We start from the raw sequence: 18,685 nt of genomic DNA on the forward strand, positions 1-18,685 counted from the left end.
AAACATTGTGAATGGCACTAAATTAATGATAATAAACCTAACAGATAACAGGTAAGTTGTATAGTTAATTCATAACAAAAGAAAAAGGGAATCAAAACTGATGGTAATTATGTTAATACTAAATGATTTTAAATGAATTTGACTTCTACAAAACATTTATACAGCACTTCTAATAAAAGAACACAAAAGAACAAAGACAAAGTGGGGAAGAAACAGTACTTATAGGAGAAGTTATAAACTGCTTCAGAAGGAAGTATTAGTTTGTATTGGCTCTGCAGGCTACCATCACAGCTCTAGTCATTAAAAATAAAAACGTTTTCCATTAATTGCCATGCCACAAATACTATGAAAGAGAGCGTTTTTTCCTAACATTTTCCCAGATACCAAAGTCAAAGAAGCATTTGCTTCAATTTTACCGTGATGATCAGATGATCCAATATTTTGACTGGCTTCTACAAAATTCCAAAATTTCTCTTGACTGTCTTCTGCTAAAAACTCACTGGGAGAAAAGGGAGGAAATATCAGAAATAAAATAACTTAATAAAATCCTCTAATATAAGTTACATTACAAAAGAGAGCAAAAAGAGGTTTTTAAGTATACAAATGTCCACAGTTTGGCTTTTATAACATATATTATACACAAGCATGTATAATATATATCCTAATGATAAGCAAGTCTTATTAGCGTATTGGCTATTTATAACTAATTAGCTTATTAGTAACTTATTCACTTACTCTATTAATAGCTTAATAGGTATTCCTTAAGAAACCTGGATTAATGTAACAAGAAGGGAGTCCCAATATAAATAAAGCTTATGAAACCCTGTTTTGTGATAATGCTGCTGGTAGTAGAAGCAGAATTAAGAACTGATAATTCTGGTACTAGTTCTGCTCATTTATTTTCTGAAAGACTTCATAAAGAACAAAAAAATATGTTTTGCCTAAGATTCTCCCAAGGAAAATATGAACCCTAGAAAAATCTCTAGGAGACTAAAGGCAGCATGTTGTAATCTTTTAACATCCATAAATCCAAATTTTCAAGATTACCAAATTTCAGTTTAATAAAGTTCTTAGAACTTAATACCACTTTCATTTTTTCTTGACTTTACAGATCTAAAATAATGGCCATTCTAAATTTCCTTTCATTGGAGAGTATAAAATCCCTAAAAGAAAACACATGTACTGATTGAATGATTCATGTCAATTGGTTCTCTTCTCTGAGATAGAATACCAATGTAGGCGTGATCTTTCACTTCTTAAAGCAAACTACAGATCTGGATCTCAGCTTACCTAGCCAAAGGAAGACTTTCCCATTACTTGCCAACACTGGGATGTACAACTCTCACTCTACTCCACAGCTAGACACAGAAATATGGGAAAAATAAGAAACATTTCCTGGTAATACACAGCCTCTCTAAAAATAGGTTTCTGAAAATACCCATTATCATAATGTATTAAATACTTTAGTACCTCCTTGAATGTGGAATTTTTCTAGGCTTTCTAGTAACTAAGAAAAACATACTAGCCTTATAATAGCTTGTGGTCTAAGAAAACAGATACTAAGACAAATAGATTGTAATATGCAAATAAACACTAAATTAATTAATTAAAGCTGCGTCTACAAGATAAGTTTGTGGAAGACAGGGAAGGGATAATACACTCAAAGGTTGTAATGGTGAGAAGAATTCACTGAAGCTAAGGCCCTCCACGTAAAGGCCATGTACAAATACATATATGCTCTTCATATAATTACAAGAAAACTTGAAACACACATTCTTCTTCATCCCACTGCATAAATAAGTCTTACAACATCTAAGTTTCAAACAGTCTTAAGAAAATTAATTACTAGATCCACTGAATTAATCCAAAAACAGTAAGAACAATACAAGATATTATTAAAAGGAACGCTGCCATCTGTTTACAATATAATTCAGTTTGTTTGCTTTTCTTTTTTTTTTTTTAGCTTCTTATTCCATTGAGTAAAACATCTATAGTTTTTCAGATGAAATTATATGATGTGTAGGATTTGTTTTAAAATATTCCAGTAGGATAAGGGAGGAGGGTAGCAGTGATGGTGATAGATTACTGGACTTCTGTTGATAATTGCTAAAACTGGGTGACAGGTAGAGGGAGAGCACATTATACGTACCACACTCTCTCCACTTACAAATGTTTTGAAAGATCACAATAAAAAGTTTTCAATTATGGCAAAAGAAAAAAAAAAAACTATAAACCACCTGAATGTCCACCAGATAGCATAAATCTGGTAGCAAACTTGTTTTCTAGATTTCCAAAGTTGTTGGAGATCAGAACTCGTCTTCCTTCCATACAGAACTAGAAAGGGAAGGGAAATGAATATTTAAGGAGGGCATACTATGTAACAGGCACTATGCTTGGCATATTCACCCATGTCCTTAAAGCCTCAAAGCCATTCTGAGTTATAACCATTTTTAGAATAAAACTACAACTCAGAGAGGTTACTGATTTGCTTAAGGGCACAGAGATAGCAAATGAAAATTCTGGAATGCAAACTCAAATCTATTTGATTTATCTCTATCATGCTGCATTCTTGGGCCATTATAGTATCTAGTGCTCAATAAATGATTATTGGTTTCAATTTTAATACTACTTTACTTATACAATATTTGTTAGTCACTATGGCTGTTCAAAACATATTCAGTGTTCTACTTCAATTAAATATGTATCACTTCATGAACAACCAGAAAGCTACAACCGCTTCAACAGGATCACGCCTAATCTAAAAATATACATGGGAATATTTTTAGTCCCTAAGGGCTAGATACAGGGAAGGCAAAATATCTGTGGTAGCCGCATGCCTCAATATGTAGAAAAATATTCTGTCCCATCACCCTCACTCAGATGGACGGTGCTGTGATCCGCCACTGATGTCTGCCATGGACCTGGGAGGGAAGAATGGTGGCCTCAGCTAACTCTGGAGGTAAATATTGAGGATTTCAAATATGCACAACTTATTTCTGAGTTGCCTAAATGTCCCATTACCTTGGCAAACTGTCTGCAAATAGCCACAGAAGAGAACTAAAAATAACCAACCAAAATGGCAAATGGCCAGGAAATTATGAAAAGGGGCAATGTTTGTGAGAGGAAAAGTTGGTGAAGGAAGTGGTATACACTATCCACTTCACAGAGATCAAAGAAACAGAAAAAAAAAAGTGGATTAATTAAGGCTGACAGTTTTAACATACTTTTTCAAAAGTCCCATAAGTATGTACCATAAGAATCTTCTGAGACAATGAGACAAAAACCAAAAAATTAGTGTGAGAACAACCGAGTGGAACTAAGGAATGTCAAGCAGAGTATTATAAAACATCTGTTACAGTTAACTACACAAAATTATTTAGAAAGTGACAGTAAATCTCAAACACTTAGATTTATACCAGACAAATCATCCAAAATAGGATTGTGGGGAAAAGAGTTCAGCTAAGTCCCGGCTCAGGCAGTTTAGATGTCAAACAACCTTTGGTCACTTAACTTTTATAACTATCCTCTATCTAATAAAGTTCTGATACTGGAACCCATTGATCAGATTGTAACCCTGCTATGAAATAAATGCAGTAGGAATTCTTTCTTTTGGCCATTTTATTGCTGAGAAAAGGGAGGCACAGAGAGTGCTGATCAGCAAAAAGCCCATGAGGCTCCTCAGCAAGCCAAAATCAGGTCCTACAAGTCCTATTTTCCCACTGGCCTTCTTATCAATACCAAATGAAGCTGTTTCCTTAGGAGATGCAGCTATTCATAACTACAGTCAACATAACAAAAACTCTTCATTCACATTTTTCTAGGGATTAAAAGGAGGAAATGTTAGAAGACATAATTCTAAGTTGAAGAGTACAAAGACCAAAATTAAGTAAAGTAATGCAACAGTTCAAATTTCTAGCACTATCAGAATCTGAGATTTACCAACTGCTTGACATTCAATCTACCTAAATTTATACTTTAGAACTATTCTCTAGAAGTCCTAGCTATATATTACTTCAGATACAAAAATAAGTTCCTCTCTATAAACAAAAAACTGACCAAAAGAGGGGTATCTGATTAATTATATTATAAACATTAACTAAAAAATACACTTGTAACACAAAATCTCCCAAGAAAGCATTGACTATATCACATTTTATTGATTTGAAGATAACCATCAATTTTAAGACATATTATTGTTTTTATGAAACACTAAAAAGGAAAACGCTACCAATTTTAATTTTAAGGTAACATCTTGATTTCATTAAAATGTCTCTTAATTTTGGAGATGTTAAAAAACAGAACACGTACATCTTAGATAAAATCCAGCTGTGTCCTCAGCCTCCCCTCTGTGCTCTTCTATCTCGAGGTCTTCTTTCAACTTCTTAGAAGGCACATGCCCTCTCTCCCTCATCTTGCCAAGCTCCCTTCTTTTATTAAACACCTCTTAAAACTTTTTTCAAATAAATTGAAAAATTCCTTTAAGTACAACTCTCTCTTCCTTTATTACCACAGGTACACGTTTCTGAGAAGATAATGTAACCAATTCAATATATTTGTCCAAAGAAGTCCCTAAGTATCTCTATGAATTAGTATTATCCTATCCTACCGACAGATTCTATAGTCTAACAGCCTCTGACTAGCATACAGCACAGTGCACAACGAAAGAGGCGCTGACCAAATGCATGTGATGATGACAATCTTACTGCCTAAAAAAACCTCCTGAATACTCACTAGCAGATCCTACATTATTACTTAAATACATGAAAGAAAAAAAAAAAGACATCTTCTTACCTGACTTCTAACAACAATGGAGTGGAAAACCATTTTGTCGTAAGAGAAGTTGTAATGGCTTTTGAATCTGCCTTTACTGAGGAAAACAGCCATAGTCCAATGAATACAATCAGAAGTCCCATTTTATTGCAAACCCCTAAAAAGGGGGGAAAAAAAAGGTTTTGCTACAAAGAAATGTTTAAATTTAAATCTTAATACTTAAAGACACAAAATAAACATGAAAATTAAAGAAATGGAAATGCTTCTGAAATTTAACAGCACCTAATATCTCCATGGTTTCAACTTGCTGAGTGACTAAAAGTGTGTAGATCATATACTCTTTCCTACAAAGACTCTATTTCATTTACTGGGGAGTCTATGCTATACACAGGTATAAAAGCCAGGTGGTTGCACACAATCATACTTTACAAAGCATGAGAGTAAATAAAGCTGAGGTAGATTAAAATGTAAATGATGGATATTAAATGGTGTCCTCCCAAAGTCCTAACCCCAGCACATTGAAATATGAACTTATTTGGAAATACGGTCTTAAGCGGAGGTAATCTCATTAAAACGAGGTCATTAGGGTGGGTCCAATATGACTGGTGATACAAAAAAAGGACAATGTGGAGAGAGAGACAGGCATGCAGGGGGAACACCATGTGAAGAGACACAGGGAGAATGCCAGGAAAGACAGGGGCAGCCCCTGGAATACTGTAAACCAGAGAATATCTGGAGCTGGCCGATGCTGGAAGAAGCAAAGACAGACCTTCCCCTACAGATTTCTGAGGGAACATGATCCTGTGACACCTTTATTTAGAATGTCTGGCATCCAAAACTGTCAGACAAGAAACTGTCATTGCTCTAAGCTACACAGTTTGGTCATTGGAGCCTTAGGGAGCTTACAGATGGGCCTTGAATGTAAAAGCAAAGGTACAGAATGAAGAAATGTTAGAACTCAATGGGCCCCTATCTACAAAATAAGGAAGTTGGGGTCGATGGTAAATTGGCATGGCCATTGACTGCAGGCCTTCTGAACTCCCAGCAGTAACCTCCTCAAGCATACTGAGGTGTCCAGATCATTTCAGAAAAAGGCCTCCAGGGACGGCTGGGTGGCTCAGCGATTGAGCACCTGCCTTTGGCTCAGGGCATGCTCCTGGAGTCCCAGGATCAAGTCCCACATTGGGCTCCCTGCAGGGAGTCTGCTTCTCCCTCTGCCTATGTCTCTGCCTCTCTCTGTGGGTCTCTCATGAATAAATAAAATCTTAAAAAATAAAAAAAAAAAAGGAAAAAAAGAAAAAGGCCTCTAGCTTTAGGCTTCTTTGGCCTGATTTTTCATCTCAGAAGTCTGCCTGACAGAACCTTAATCAGACTTCCCCTGGACTAGATAAGTCAGCATCTAAATTCCACCCACTTCATGGAAACCCAAAGAGGACATAAATATGTGGGAAACACCAAACCAAAGTTGTGCTTCTGCAGGCTAACGTCTGGTAAGGCTCACCCCAGATTCACCCCAATTTCTTGAGATACTGGTTGGAAAAGCTATTGTTTGTAGGACCAGTCAGTATCCTCTTTTTACAAAAAGCATTAACATTTATTTGTGCCAACATCCTGCTTCAGTAACACAAAATATCTCTAAAGAACAAATGGTCAAAAGAAAAATAAATTAAACCAAATAGAAACGTTACTTTTAAGAGTCTTTAGTTCAAGCACTGCCCACTTAATTGATTTAATTAACTGATAATATTAACATCCCATTTATAAATAAGCACAAATATATAAATAACCAACGTTTATAAAGTCTAGGGCTAACCAACTAGACCCCTGACACTGAAACCTGTTAGCAGTGATTTCTGGCTAGAGTGGGGGTTGGGGAAGTGGGGAGGGTGGCCCTTTCAGAACGTAACAAAACTTACACATTTCCTGCAGAGGGGCAAGCAAAGACCCAAACTTTTACATATAATTTCAGACCACTCAAGAACTCTTAGACACCCTCCTCTACAGGTCCCTGGACTGCAGCCTCAGAAACCTGTTCTGCATGATAGAAAAATGTGGTTAGTGAAAAGAGAGAACCTTTTAAAGTAAGGGACTTGTGATAAATTACTGTGTTTGCTACTTACTAGCAGTTCAACCATAAGCAAGTTCCCTAGTAACTTCCTGTGGCCCTTAGACTCCCAGACTCTGAAATAGGAATATCAGAATCTGCCACACCAGGACACTGTGAGAATGAAAAAGCAACATGAAAATCACTCTGTGTAGTGCCAAGTACTCTACCAAATTAACTGTTCTAGTAAAAGATGTTCTCATAAGAAGAAAAAGACTCCTAACTCGGGGAAACGAACTAGGGGTGGTAGAAGGGGAGGAGGGCGGGGGGTGGGGGTGAATGGGTGACGGGCACTGAGGGGGGCACTTGACGGGATGAGCGCTGGGTGTTATTCTGTATGTTGGTAAATCAAACACCAATAAAAAATTAATTTATTAAAAAAAAAGATGGTCTCATAAGAAACCGCCTTCTAAATTATAGAATAATAATGCATCATTATCACATGGGCTCAAAAAAGATGTCTTGGAAATACATTTTCTGTGGTTAGGGGGAAAAAAATCCTCCCCAAAGTCACGAAACTTCTAAACTGGAAAGAGAATACATGAACTATATTCCAGTAGTACTGTGCTACAGTTCTGTTTACAATTTGTCCCAAAGGGGCCTAGATGTGTAATCCCAAAACTGATGATTCTGGACTGGAAACTGGACAGCACTGCCAGCAACCCCAGGCAGAGTGGTAAGGGAACAGGGAGTGACAAAAGGTCCACTAGGGAACATTAGCATTTCTGAGCAACTGCCTGGGACAAGCACTGGGTCAGGTGCTTTGCAAATACCATAATATCTAGTCCTTCCACACAACTATCCAGGAAACTATTGTCCCTGACCGGTGGCAGCCATGTCCACTTTGTTCACCACAACAAGTAGACCATTGCCTGGCAAACAGTAGATATTCTAAAACTATGCTGCATAATGGAACACTCTCATTCCCACTTTAAAAATAAGAAAATGGAAGCTCAGAGAGGCTGAGTAACTTGCCTAATGAACAGCAATGCTTGGAATCCACAACTGCCTGCCTGTTTTTTACAATTATCATGCTATCTCCCGATTCTCTGGTTTTGGAAGGGTAAGAATCCATACTGTGAGGTCCCAGACTGAGCAAAGAGCTTTCTTGTGAGAACCAAGGCAAATCCAAGGACTTTCTAGGGGCAGAGTCCTTGGGACACAGGTAGATGAGGAAGGCAGAGTTTCAACCTGAAACCAAGCATGCCAGCCTGAAGCTGGGACCAAAGTGAACTGACCAACCAGCCTGACAGATCTGTATTCAGGCTTGCTTCGGGGACAGAATGTGAGCTCCTCAGGAGCAGGGAGTTTTGTCTGTCAGAGTCACATGCCTAGCATAATGCCTGGAACATAGGAGGTACTCAAAATGAAATAAACAAATACAGACTTCATTCCTTAAAGAAGGAAGGAAAACAAATAGGAGTGTGACACCAAGAAGAAAGATGCTACAAAAAGCCTAGGACTTAAGGATGGTTAAAACGAAAACTCTGTGCACCAAGATTTACCTAGAAATCCCCTTGAACTGTTTAAAAAGAGATAGAGTTCTTGGGGGCAAGATATAGCACCCGTTAAGATAACCCCCCTCCAAAAAAAAAAAAAAAAAAAGACAGAAAAAAAAGAGCTTTCATACCCAAACCCTACATCTTTGATGCCACAGGTAAAACTACAGGGAAAGACTGTTTTAGAGAAGCGTAAGTAAGAACTTCGCTGAAGTGGCCTTTTGTTTGACAATGCCTTCATTTTATGAGAATCTTATCACTCTGATCCTAGTGGTCTTTAAATGTTGCTAATTACTATAAAAAGTGTGAGAAATAATAGCTGTCAGAATTTACAATGTGGCATTGCATGATCACAAGCATAATGCTTGTGGCGTGGTGGGTAAATTAAAACATTCTTTAATAAATCCTAGGCCTAAGTGTATTATTTGTAAAATCTAGTCTGTAGGTTATTTTCCTTAATTTAAATTAATGACTATCTCTTGGTTAATGATCTACAGTAAGATAATGGAAATATTAACAAAAATTGTATCGTGGAAAACACTTTTCAGTTTTTGGGAAACAGAAGAGGCATAAAATTCTAAATCTTTTTCTTATTCTATCTAAACTGAAGATAATGCTATCAAACTCAAAAAACCAACTTGCTCTCTACAAGTTTATAGACACCCATCTGAGCTCCAACATACATAACAGTGAGGTAAAATATTAGGAAGCACCCTTAAGAAATAAATTTACTTCCCAAATAATTAAAATTGATATGCATTTATAACTCTTAGCAAAACCATTTGCTGTGAACCACACAAATCTAATTTTTCACAAAAGTAGTTACTATACATCTGATATGAAAACTGTCACAGGTAACTGCAGAAAAGATCTAACAGAATTTTCCACATAGTTCAATATCTTCCCCTTAAGTTAACGTGCACTGTAAAGCTGCTTCGCTCCTGTACAGAAGCAAGGTTTACTTCCTTTAATAAAAATGAGCGTCAGGCGCCTGGGTGGTTCAGTGAAACTCAGAATCTGATCCCCACTTAGGTCGTGATCTCAGGGTCCTGACACCAAGCCCCTCACCCCTGCAGGCGCAGCGCGGAGTCACTCGAGGTTCTCTCTTCCCTTCTCCCTCCGCCCTCACTTATCTCTCTCTCTCTCTCTGTAAAAATAAGATCTTTTTCTAAAAAATAAGTGTCAACTAAGTTTGTCAAAAGCAAGCCGAGTGAAAAGGCTACCCAAATTCTGTGGTGTCGTAAAGCAACTATTTTAAGTGTCTTTAAACATCACACTAAATCTCGCTGGCAAGTGCAGGATGAAGGTTTCCGACACAGTGTAGCACAGCAAGGTAGAAGATCTCCGGACTTTAACTGGACAAAATATGCGAGTTCTCGAATCGGGTAAGAAATGCAAAACAATCTAGAGATTTTGGCCAACGAGGAACAGTTCACATCCATAATTTACTGGCGATGGACGAAGATCTTCTTCTTCTGGCAGGCCCCACAAAAAGTGAAAGTGGATCATCCAATTTCTAGCCAACGGATCCTCGCATTTAAATGAAAGCGACGGCCAATAGGCATCCCCCGAATTCATTTCAGAGAAAATAGAAACCTATAAAAAGACCCAGGCGTTCACCACTCGGAGTCCTGCCCCTGCGCGGGCTCAGGCGTGTCTACCTTCAGGTCGGGGCACTTCCCCCACCTCCTGCACTTGGGCACACGGTCTCCAAGGAAGGTTCCAAGCCGCTACTCTCGCAGTAGCGATACCTTCCCTGAAAACCGCCGAGGGCAACTCCGGACGCTCGCAAATCCGGGAAGGACGGATACACGGAAGGAGACCCTGAGTCAAGGAAGAAGCGGAAGCTCAAGGTGACCGGGGCACAGGGTGGCCCCGCGTCCCGGACCCCGTCCCCGTCCCCCCGACCTCCCCACGCCGCGCCGGGGGTACCTGTCACCGGCAGCGCAGCCGCGACACACGCGGTGCCCGAGGCCCGCTTCCTGCCCAGGCTGGGGCCCCGCTCAGTCCACGACGATGCCAGCGACGACGCCGGGGCGGGGCGGTGACGGCAACCGCAGCCGCTGCGCCAGTGAGCGGCCGACACGCGCCTTTCCCGCGGCTCGGCTCACTAGCCGGTCTCGCAGAGCAAGAGCCCAACTGCCGACCGCCTCCTACTTCCGCTTCCTGCTGGCAGGAGCCGGAGGACTTCCGGCTGCCGAGTGCGGCCGGGGCAGCCCAGAGCGTCGGCGGTCGCCATCTTTTATCGCGGAGGCCCCGCCTTCCTCTGTGCCGGCCGCGAGCGGCGAGGTGGGGGTGAGGGGAGGGGGGAGGGTGCAGGGTGGCGGCTCTAAGGTCGGGAGGACCGCCCCGGGCTTGCCTGCTGAGACCGAAAACCGTGCGGGGTGCTGAAGCCGGGTTCGGGTTTCAGCCCCTTTCCCTGCTTGAACGGGGGCGTGTGACCGTCTACTTCCTTGAACCCTGCGCAGGGGCGGGCAAGATTGCTAACGTCTTGAGCGTCTCCGACTTCGTGTTAACTGAGTTTTGGTGACCGCCGTACCCGGAGATGCGGGGACAGGAAGAAACGGTCTAACGTACAAGGCGCTGCGGTTTCTGTGCAAGGACTGCTTTGTCCTTTCTACTTTGTACTTTTTTTGGCAAATATAAATCCCCATGCCAAATCGTCTTAGAATATGTCGCACCGGGCAGGTCATACTACCCACCCACAAAGAGCATCTCGCTCTGGAGTACATAGTTTTAGCCCAAGTCAAAATGAACTGAAAACTGAACATTCAGGGCACGTCCCCAAGAAGCGTCCGAGGGTGGCCGGCGGCCGGCGCCCCGGGCCTCGCAGCTGCGCCTGCGCGGTGCCTCCGCCGCCGCCTCCTCCGCCTCTTCCGCCTCCTCCGCCTCTTCCGCCTCCTCCGCCTCCTCCGCCTCCTCCGCCGCCGCCGCCTCCTCCTCGTCAGGGCACGCGAGGCGGTGCTTCGAGGCTGGAGGAGTCGTCTCTTGGACTCATCACGTCGTGGACTCGGGTCTGCCCCTGGTTTTCAGCCTTGTGAGGTATGGACGCTACCAAGGTTTGCTTAGTGACGACGTACGACCGCGTGACAGCTCAGAGCTCCTAAGAAAGTTGGCTTTCTCTTCTTCCAGACCTTTCTCAGAAAATTCGAGGCTGTTTTATTTGAACAAAACCAGATTTTTATTTTTTTTTTAGGTTTTTATTTTGAAATAATTACAGAATCAGAAGAAGCTGCAAAGATAGGTCCCGTCTACCCTTCGCCCAGGCTCCCCCAATGATTTTTATCTTAAATAACTTGGAACACAACATCAAAACCAGAAAAGTGTGTCTAGTTCCGTCACTTTATCACATGCAGACTTGTGTGATCACTGTGAGCATCGAGATGCAGAACCATTCCACAGAGCTGTCTGTTGGGTTAAGGAAGAGGGACAGGTAGGTGGAGCGTGGAGGACCTCTAGGAGAGGGAAACTATTCTTTTTGTTTTGTTTTTTGTTTTGTTTCCATCATTTGTTTTGTGGTTTCACATTTTATTTTTATTTATTTATCTTTTTGAAATTTTTATTGGAGTTCGATTTGCCAACATTTAGCATAACACCCAGCGCTCATCCCGTCAAGTGCCCCCTCAGTGCCCGTCGCCCAGTCCCTCCACCCCCCGCCCTCCTCCCCTTCCACCACCCCTAGTTCATCTCCCAGAGTTAGGGGTCTCTCGTGTTCTGTCTCCCTCACTGATATTTTCACTCATTTTCTCTCCTTTCCCTTTATTCCCCTTCACTAATTTTTATATTCCCCAAGTGAATGAGACCATATAATGTTTGTCCTTTTCTGATTGACTTAAGAGTGAAACTATTCTGTGTGATCTTCTAGAGAGAATACAGATAATCAATCATACATGGGTCAAACCCACAGAATGTACACCAGGACTGAACCCTGCAATAAACTACAGATTTGGGGTGATTAGAATGTGTCAGGGTAGGTTTATGAATTATAACACATGTATCACTGTGGATGTTGATAGTGGAGAAAGTTGTGCTTCTGGGGGGCAGGAGGTTTATTGGAACTCTACTTTCTGCTCTATTTTCCTATGAATCTAAAACTGCTTCAAAAAATAAAGTATAGGGGCACTTTGGTGGCTCAGTCGGTAAAACGACTGCCTTTGGCTCACGTGGTGATCTCAGGGTCCTGGGATCCAGCCCAATGCCAAGCTCCCTGCTTAGCAGGGGAGTCTGCGGCTCCCTCTGCCTCTCCCCTCCCCCACCTCGTACTTAACCTTGCTCTCTCTCTCTCAAATAAAATCTTATAAAAAAAATAATAAAATAGTGTATTTAGAAGGGGGGAAATCGTAAATGTTAAAGATGGAAGAAATATAAGAAATAACCTATTCCTCTCTCCTCATTGTAAATTGAGAAAAAATGAGACTCCGGCTTTAAAAACTAATTGATAGACTTTATTGTTAATACAGTTTTAATTTTACAGAATTGAGCAGGTAGTACATATAGTTTCATATATTCATCATACCCCACCTCCCACACCTGATACAGAATTTGTTTGCCCTATTGTTAACATCTTGCATTAGTGTAGTACATTTGGATTATATCCCTACAATGGAATAGTGGGAATAATTTCCAAACCACATATCTGGCAAAACACTTGTATATAAAATATATAAAGGACTCCCAAAACTCAAATCATGGAAATAAGATTGATAAATTGTTATCAATTAAAGTCCATAACTGACATCAAGTTTCATTCAGCATTGTATAGTTTTATGGGTTTTCACAAATGCATAAAAGCATGTATCTACCCTTAAGTTTCATGCAGAATAATTTCACCACTCATATAATTCCTTATTCTTCACCTCTACACTTCTCCCCCCAAACCCAGGCAACCACTGATCTTTTTTCACCATCTGCTATAGACTGAATATTTGCATCCTCCCAAAATTCATATGTTAAATCCTAACCCTCAGTGTGTGGTATTTAAAGGTGGGGCTTTTGGGAGGTGATTAGGTCAGGAGAGTGGACCCTCATGAATGAGTATAGTGCCCTTATAAGAAGAAACCCTAGAGACCTCCCTTGCCCTTCCATCTTGTGAGGACACAGAAGTTCTTGTGTATTATCCACTTTTTTTATTAGACCCCTTAGCTTGTTAAAGTGACTTTAAAGATCCTACTGTGATAATTCCAGAATCTCTGCCTGTATACCTATAATTTTTGCTTAAAACCCATATACAATATACTGGGTGAAAGGAACTGGAGTAAATAGGCCTCAGTGTGAAGTTTTGTGTTTTTCTGGCCAGCTGTTAGGCTATATTTACTGTTTGCCACAGCTGTACACGTCAGAGACCTCCATTTCCTCTAGTGTCCTTGTTTTTGTTTCCTCTGTAATATTTGAGTTTCCCTAGAAATTGCATGTTTTTTTAAGATTTTATTTGTTTATTAGAGACAGAAATAGCAAGAGAGAGCACAAGCAGAGAGGAGAGGGAGGAGTAGGCTCCTGCTGAGCCAGGAGCCTGACATGGGGCTGGATCCCAGGACCCTGAGATCTTGACCTGAGCCAAAGGCAGATGCTTAACCCACCCAGGTGCCCCTAGAAACTGCTACTTAAATAGAGCCTGATCATTATAGTTCTGTCAGCTGTAATCCACATTATTATACAGGAGCCCTGTTGATGCGGTGGTAAGGTTGATGGGAGGGCAAGCATTTGTAATCCATCCTATGAGGTCTTTTTTTTTTTTTTTTTAAGATTTTTATTTATATATTCATGAGAGACACAGAGAGGCAGGGGCATAGGCAAAGGAAAAAGCAGGCTCCTCACAGCCCAATGTGGGACTGGATCCCCCTGACCAGGATCACACCCTGAGCCAAAGGCAGATGCTCAATCCCTGAGCCACCCAGGCATCCCAATGAGGGCTGTATTTTAGCAGGCCTGTGCCCCAGGGCTGTGGCAACAGAAACACCTGGTGCCATCCGATTTATGATATTGTGATATGAGGCCACATTTTTTAAAGCAAGTTGTTAAACATGTACCATCACTGGATAGGAAGGAAAGTGTCACTGTATGTCCTTTTATATCACTCTTATAGCCTCTAAATTTTAAAACATATGACACAACCTGTTGAAGAAAAAGTAAATGAACTTATTTTCAAAACATATTTTAAATATGTGGCCAAATAAAGTAGAAGAAAAGGAGAAGAGACAAAAGAATATACAGATGAAGTTTCAAAAGGCAACACCTAGAATGTGTCCCCACCTGTAAGACAGTAGCAGTGGCTTGACTGGCATGTGGGTAGTGAGGTCCACATGTACCAACAGGTTTTACTTTCTCCCCCAAATAAGCCCTAATTCCACAGACTGACTAGCCATGGCCTGGTTGGGTCTAAAGGTAAAGCCTCATGAGACACACCTAACTCTGGGACACAAACAAGGGGTAGTGGAAAGGGAGGTGGGCGGGGGCTAGGGGTGACCAGGTGATGGGCACTGAAGGGGGCACATGGCCGGATGAGCGCTGGGTGTTATGCTGTATGTTGGCAAATTGAACTCTAAATAAATAAATAAATAAATAAATAAATAAATAAATAAATAAATAAATAAATATAAAGATAAAGCCTGACCTTTGGGGTAATCATGGCTGTGGAATGAGCAGGCTGCACCATGTCTCGAGACTCAAGAATCAGCCCTGGTGCTCACCAGCTCTGTAAGATGCATGTCGTGCTCATACTCCTGAGTGAGCAAGCCCTCCAGACACAGAACTGACTCTCTTCATTGCCACTCCCTCCCCACTCCACTTGGAGAGGCTCCGTTGAACCCTCCTCAAACTGAGAAGATACTAATAGTCTTTTGGGAGACTTTAGCTGCACCTGATCCATCTTGGCCAGACCACCTCTATCATCTGGATGTACAACATGTACAGTATGTACAACAGTCAGAGGTCATCACTTGATGCATTTCCACATGGCAACTGGAAGAATAATTTCCAACTATCATCCCATAAGCCTTTGGCATTTGGAATGGGAGGAGGGATGGTTTCCAAGTCCTGATTTTCTCTAAGCATTTCTATGCCGTAGGATTCTTCAATATGGTGCCCATGTCATAATGATTTCTTACTGTTCTTTTAATATAGATTCAACTCAATATATGTTCATCCTCTCACTCCTAGGCTGATTTCAATTATATTCTTGTAGAAGCTTGAATAATCACCTCTTGGTAACTATAATTTAGGTCTTTATTCTGCTAAAATAAAGTCAAATAGTTTATCTGTATAACATTGCTTCAGGAGGTTGTGGGGAGGTTTGGAAATGGCCTCCAAAGATTCTTGCCTCCTGGTGTTCACACCCTATGTGGTTCCTTCCCAAGCAAACCCAGATGACCTGCATTACCAGTAAGGATAGTCTGGAAATTATGAAGTATGTTCTTTGATGTTAAATCATAAAACATTGCAATTTCCATCTTGCTTTCTCTTGCATCACTCTTGCAGTTGGGGTAAGCCAACTGCCACATTGGTGTTGAGAGTCAAGCAGCCCCGAGGAAACATCTACATGAGCAGGAAGTGAGCCCTGAAACCAAGAGCAGGCATCACTTTTGCAGTCTCATGGGATTGGATCTTCCTGTTGTCAAATGACTGCAATATTTCCCCATATCTTAACTCTGACCCCGCGAGAGACCCTATGCCAGAATCACCCCATTAAGCCATTCTCTAATTCCTGATTTACAGAAACTATGTACGACAATGTCTCTTTTTTTTTATTTTTTAATGCCACTGTGTTGTATAATTTGTTACACAGCTCAAAGCCACAAAGAAGTGTGACCCTGTGCCGGTGCACAGAGTGGCCTTGGGTATAACAGCCCAGGCAGACCTGAAGTTGGATGCGCAAGGGATCCCCTTGCTGGGAGTAAAGAGAACAACTAGAAATTGTATCCTCATTACTCTGACCAGAAATAGAGGTTTGGAAGAAGAATCTCTACCCCACATGGTAACTGGAGGCCTATATCTCAATGATACCTTGAAAACAAAACTACTCAATGAGAATTCTTTTTTTCCCTAATATTTTGTCTTTATAAGCAGGTAACCAAAAAAATAAAAAAAAAAAATCCCAACACCACAAATTGTTCGATCGTAATATAAGGTTTATGCATAGCGGCTGCATTCTAATGAACCAATCTAGAGCAGTGTTTGAAATACAATAATACATTTCACATCATGACCTAGTGCTGATAAACATATCTACAAAACTGAAAAATTTCATGAAACAATACTTTACACTTGCACATTCAATCATGCAAAACAATTACAAAGTTTATGTCAAGTATTATTCTATTCATATGCATATATATATCCCAGGGGAAAAAATAAACTAAAAATTAGGAGTAACTTTCTTTAATGCCTGTTCACAAATTTATTCCATCCCAGAACTCTCAAGGACAAAGTTACTATGAATGTATCTAGTTGAGGCTTATGTGACTCTTCTTAAATAAACTCAGTGGGAAATCTCATACTTACTAAATGCAGGTAAAATTCTCACATTTCACAACTGTAAATTACAATAATATTAAACTCTACAAATCTACCTCCTCCATTTTGATAATGGCAAAACTGGTTGTCATTTACCACTGAATCAAGTGATATCAGTAAACAAGAGCTGGAAACGTGATCGGTAGCCCACCTATATCCCTTGTATGGCCTCCCTCACTAACTTGTCACAATTGGTGACAATATTTGTCACAATGGGTACAGTTGTGGGGTCAGAATCTGGGAAATGCACTGTGATATTTTCTGTTCTTTTTTTTACTAAGGTACAATAAAGACACCTCAAAAAAAGGTAAACTTGTTACAGCCCACAGGTTAATGGGTTGTGGTCCACAGATTTGAAAACACTGGTTCAGAAGCTCTCACCTTTTAAATAAATGCAGTATACGATTTCTTGCCTGTGTTAGTTTTCTATTGCTAATAGAACAAATTGCCACAAACTTAAAACAACATAAATATTTTGTCTTACATTTCTACGGGCCAGAAATCCAATGTGGATCTTGCTGGCTGAAACCAAGATAGTGGAAGGGCTGCATTCCTCTATTGAGACTCCAGGGAAGCACCCACCCACTTCTTTGTTCATTCTGGCTTTGGCAGAATTGAGTTCCCTGTGGCTGTTGGACTCCAGTCCCCATTTCCTTGCTGCCTGCCATCTTAGGCTGCCCCTGGCCACTAGAGGCTTCTCTCTGGCCCATGCACATAGCCCCCTACAGCTCAGACCAATAACAGGGCACTGAATCTTCCTCATTCTACCATTCCCTGACTCTTTTGCTGCATCTCCCTCATTGCAACTTGGAAGAGTTGGCCACTTTTAAAGATTCATGTGATTAGATCATGACATTTGGATAATCTCCCTGTCTGAGGGTCCATACCCTTAATCACATCAGCAAAGTCATTTTTGCCTTCTAAGCTAACATTTACAGATTCTGAGTATTAGAGCATGAACAAATTTGAGGACCACTGTTCTGCCCACCAAATTAACACAGAAATGCAGCCTTACACGTGTACATTTTATCAGTAGCAAAGCCTAGGATTGGTGGATGATTTTTTTTAATCATACTTGAGGATGTTTTAGATGCAGGGCTGTGGGGAGCAAGAGCCTTATAAGCTTCCATCTGGTGCTTCTCCACAGATTTCAAAGAGCCATTTGCTCTTCCAGATGGTGTTTTAACATTTCTACATAAATCTGGGTACACACAATAGCACACAGGACTCACATCTCGGTGTAAATCCAGAATACTAAAGAAAGAGATCCCTGCCAGTCTTTACTTGTTATTTGTTAAATGTGAAAAGGAAAACCTGCAGTTGACACACAGCAATTCTGTGGTGTAGAGTTGGCATCCAGCTGCAGTTTTGCTCGGGGTAACTGTCACTGAGCTCTGTGCAGTGTTGGTGATATGATGCTTGTAGGTCTCCTGTGATGGAGCAAAGCTTTGGCCACACGGAATTAAAATAATGCAGCAGTACGTTTATTATTTTATAATAATAAAGGCCCTCCTACTACTTGAGTTATTTCCCATTCCAGGCCAGCTTTTCCAGTCCCCATTCTTCCTCTCTAGAGCTCACATTCAACTTTCTGAGCATGGACCCAGGTTGCACGTTCAGGGGCATCAGCCTGGGCTGAACTTGCTCTATGCCCCTGCTTAGGCACAGTTAGGACCCTGATATCCCAAAGGGGAAAGACAGTTCTTTATGTGGTACCCGAATAATCTTCCTTTAGGACCCAGGCCATCTTGTATTAGCTTTGCAGGAACCCTCTATAACTTATTAATGCCCATGGCTCATGCTC

The 18,685-nt window shown here is 40.9% G+C and overlaps 1 protein-coding gene and 1 long non-coding RNA gene across 4 annotated transcripts in view; one reads left to right on the forward strand and one right to left on the reverse strand.

The window, feature by feature from the left end:
• The window catches only part of UGGT1 (UDP-glucose glycoprotein glucosyltransferase 1), a 123,180-nt gene extending 112,652 nt beyond the window's left edge, over positions 1-10,528 (reverse strand). For 2 of the 3 annotated variants that reach the window (XM_035702386.1, XM_025436005.2), the window contains exons 1-3: positions 10,306-10,526; positions 4,792-4,927; positions 417-499 (exon numbers count right to left, since the gene is read on the reverse strand). In XM_035702386.1, coding sequence (XP_035558279.1) covers positions 417-499; positions 4,792-4,913 — 205 coding nt within the window. In that variant the 5' untranslated portion in view covers positions 4,914-4,927; positions 10,306-10,526. Of the gene's footprint in view, positions 1-416; positions 500-4,791; positions 4,928-10,305 lie in introns of all 3 variants that reach the window. The other variant, XR_004807140.2, reaches the window with a different exon arrangement.
• Positions 10,529-10,678: 150 nt separating this feature from the next.
• LOC112652478 (uncharacterized) overlaps positions 10,679-18,685 on the forward strand; it is a 38,611-nt gene continuing 30,604 nt past the window's right edge. Inside the window, exon 1 of the long non-coding RNA XR_003131492.3 lies at positions 10,679-11,806. This is a non-coding gene — a long non-coding RNA (uncharacterized LOC112652478). The remainder of the gene's footprint in view (positions 11,807-18,685) is intronic.

The sequence above is a fragment of the Canis lupus genome, chromosome 19 (assembly GCF_003254725.2).
Source record: "Canis lupus dingo isolate Sandy chromosome 19, ASM325472v2, whole genome shotgun sequence".
NCBI classification, from domain to species: domain Eukaryota; kingdom Metazoa; phylum Chordata; class Mammalia; order Carnivora; family Canidae; genus Canis; species Canis lupus.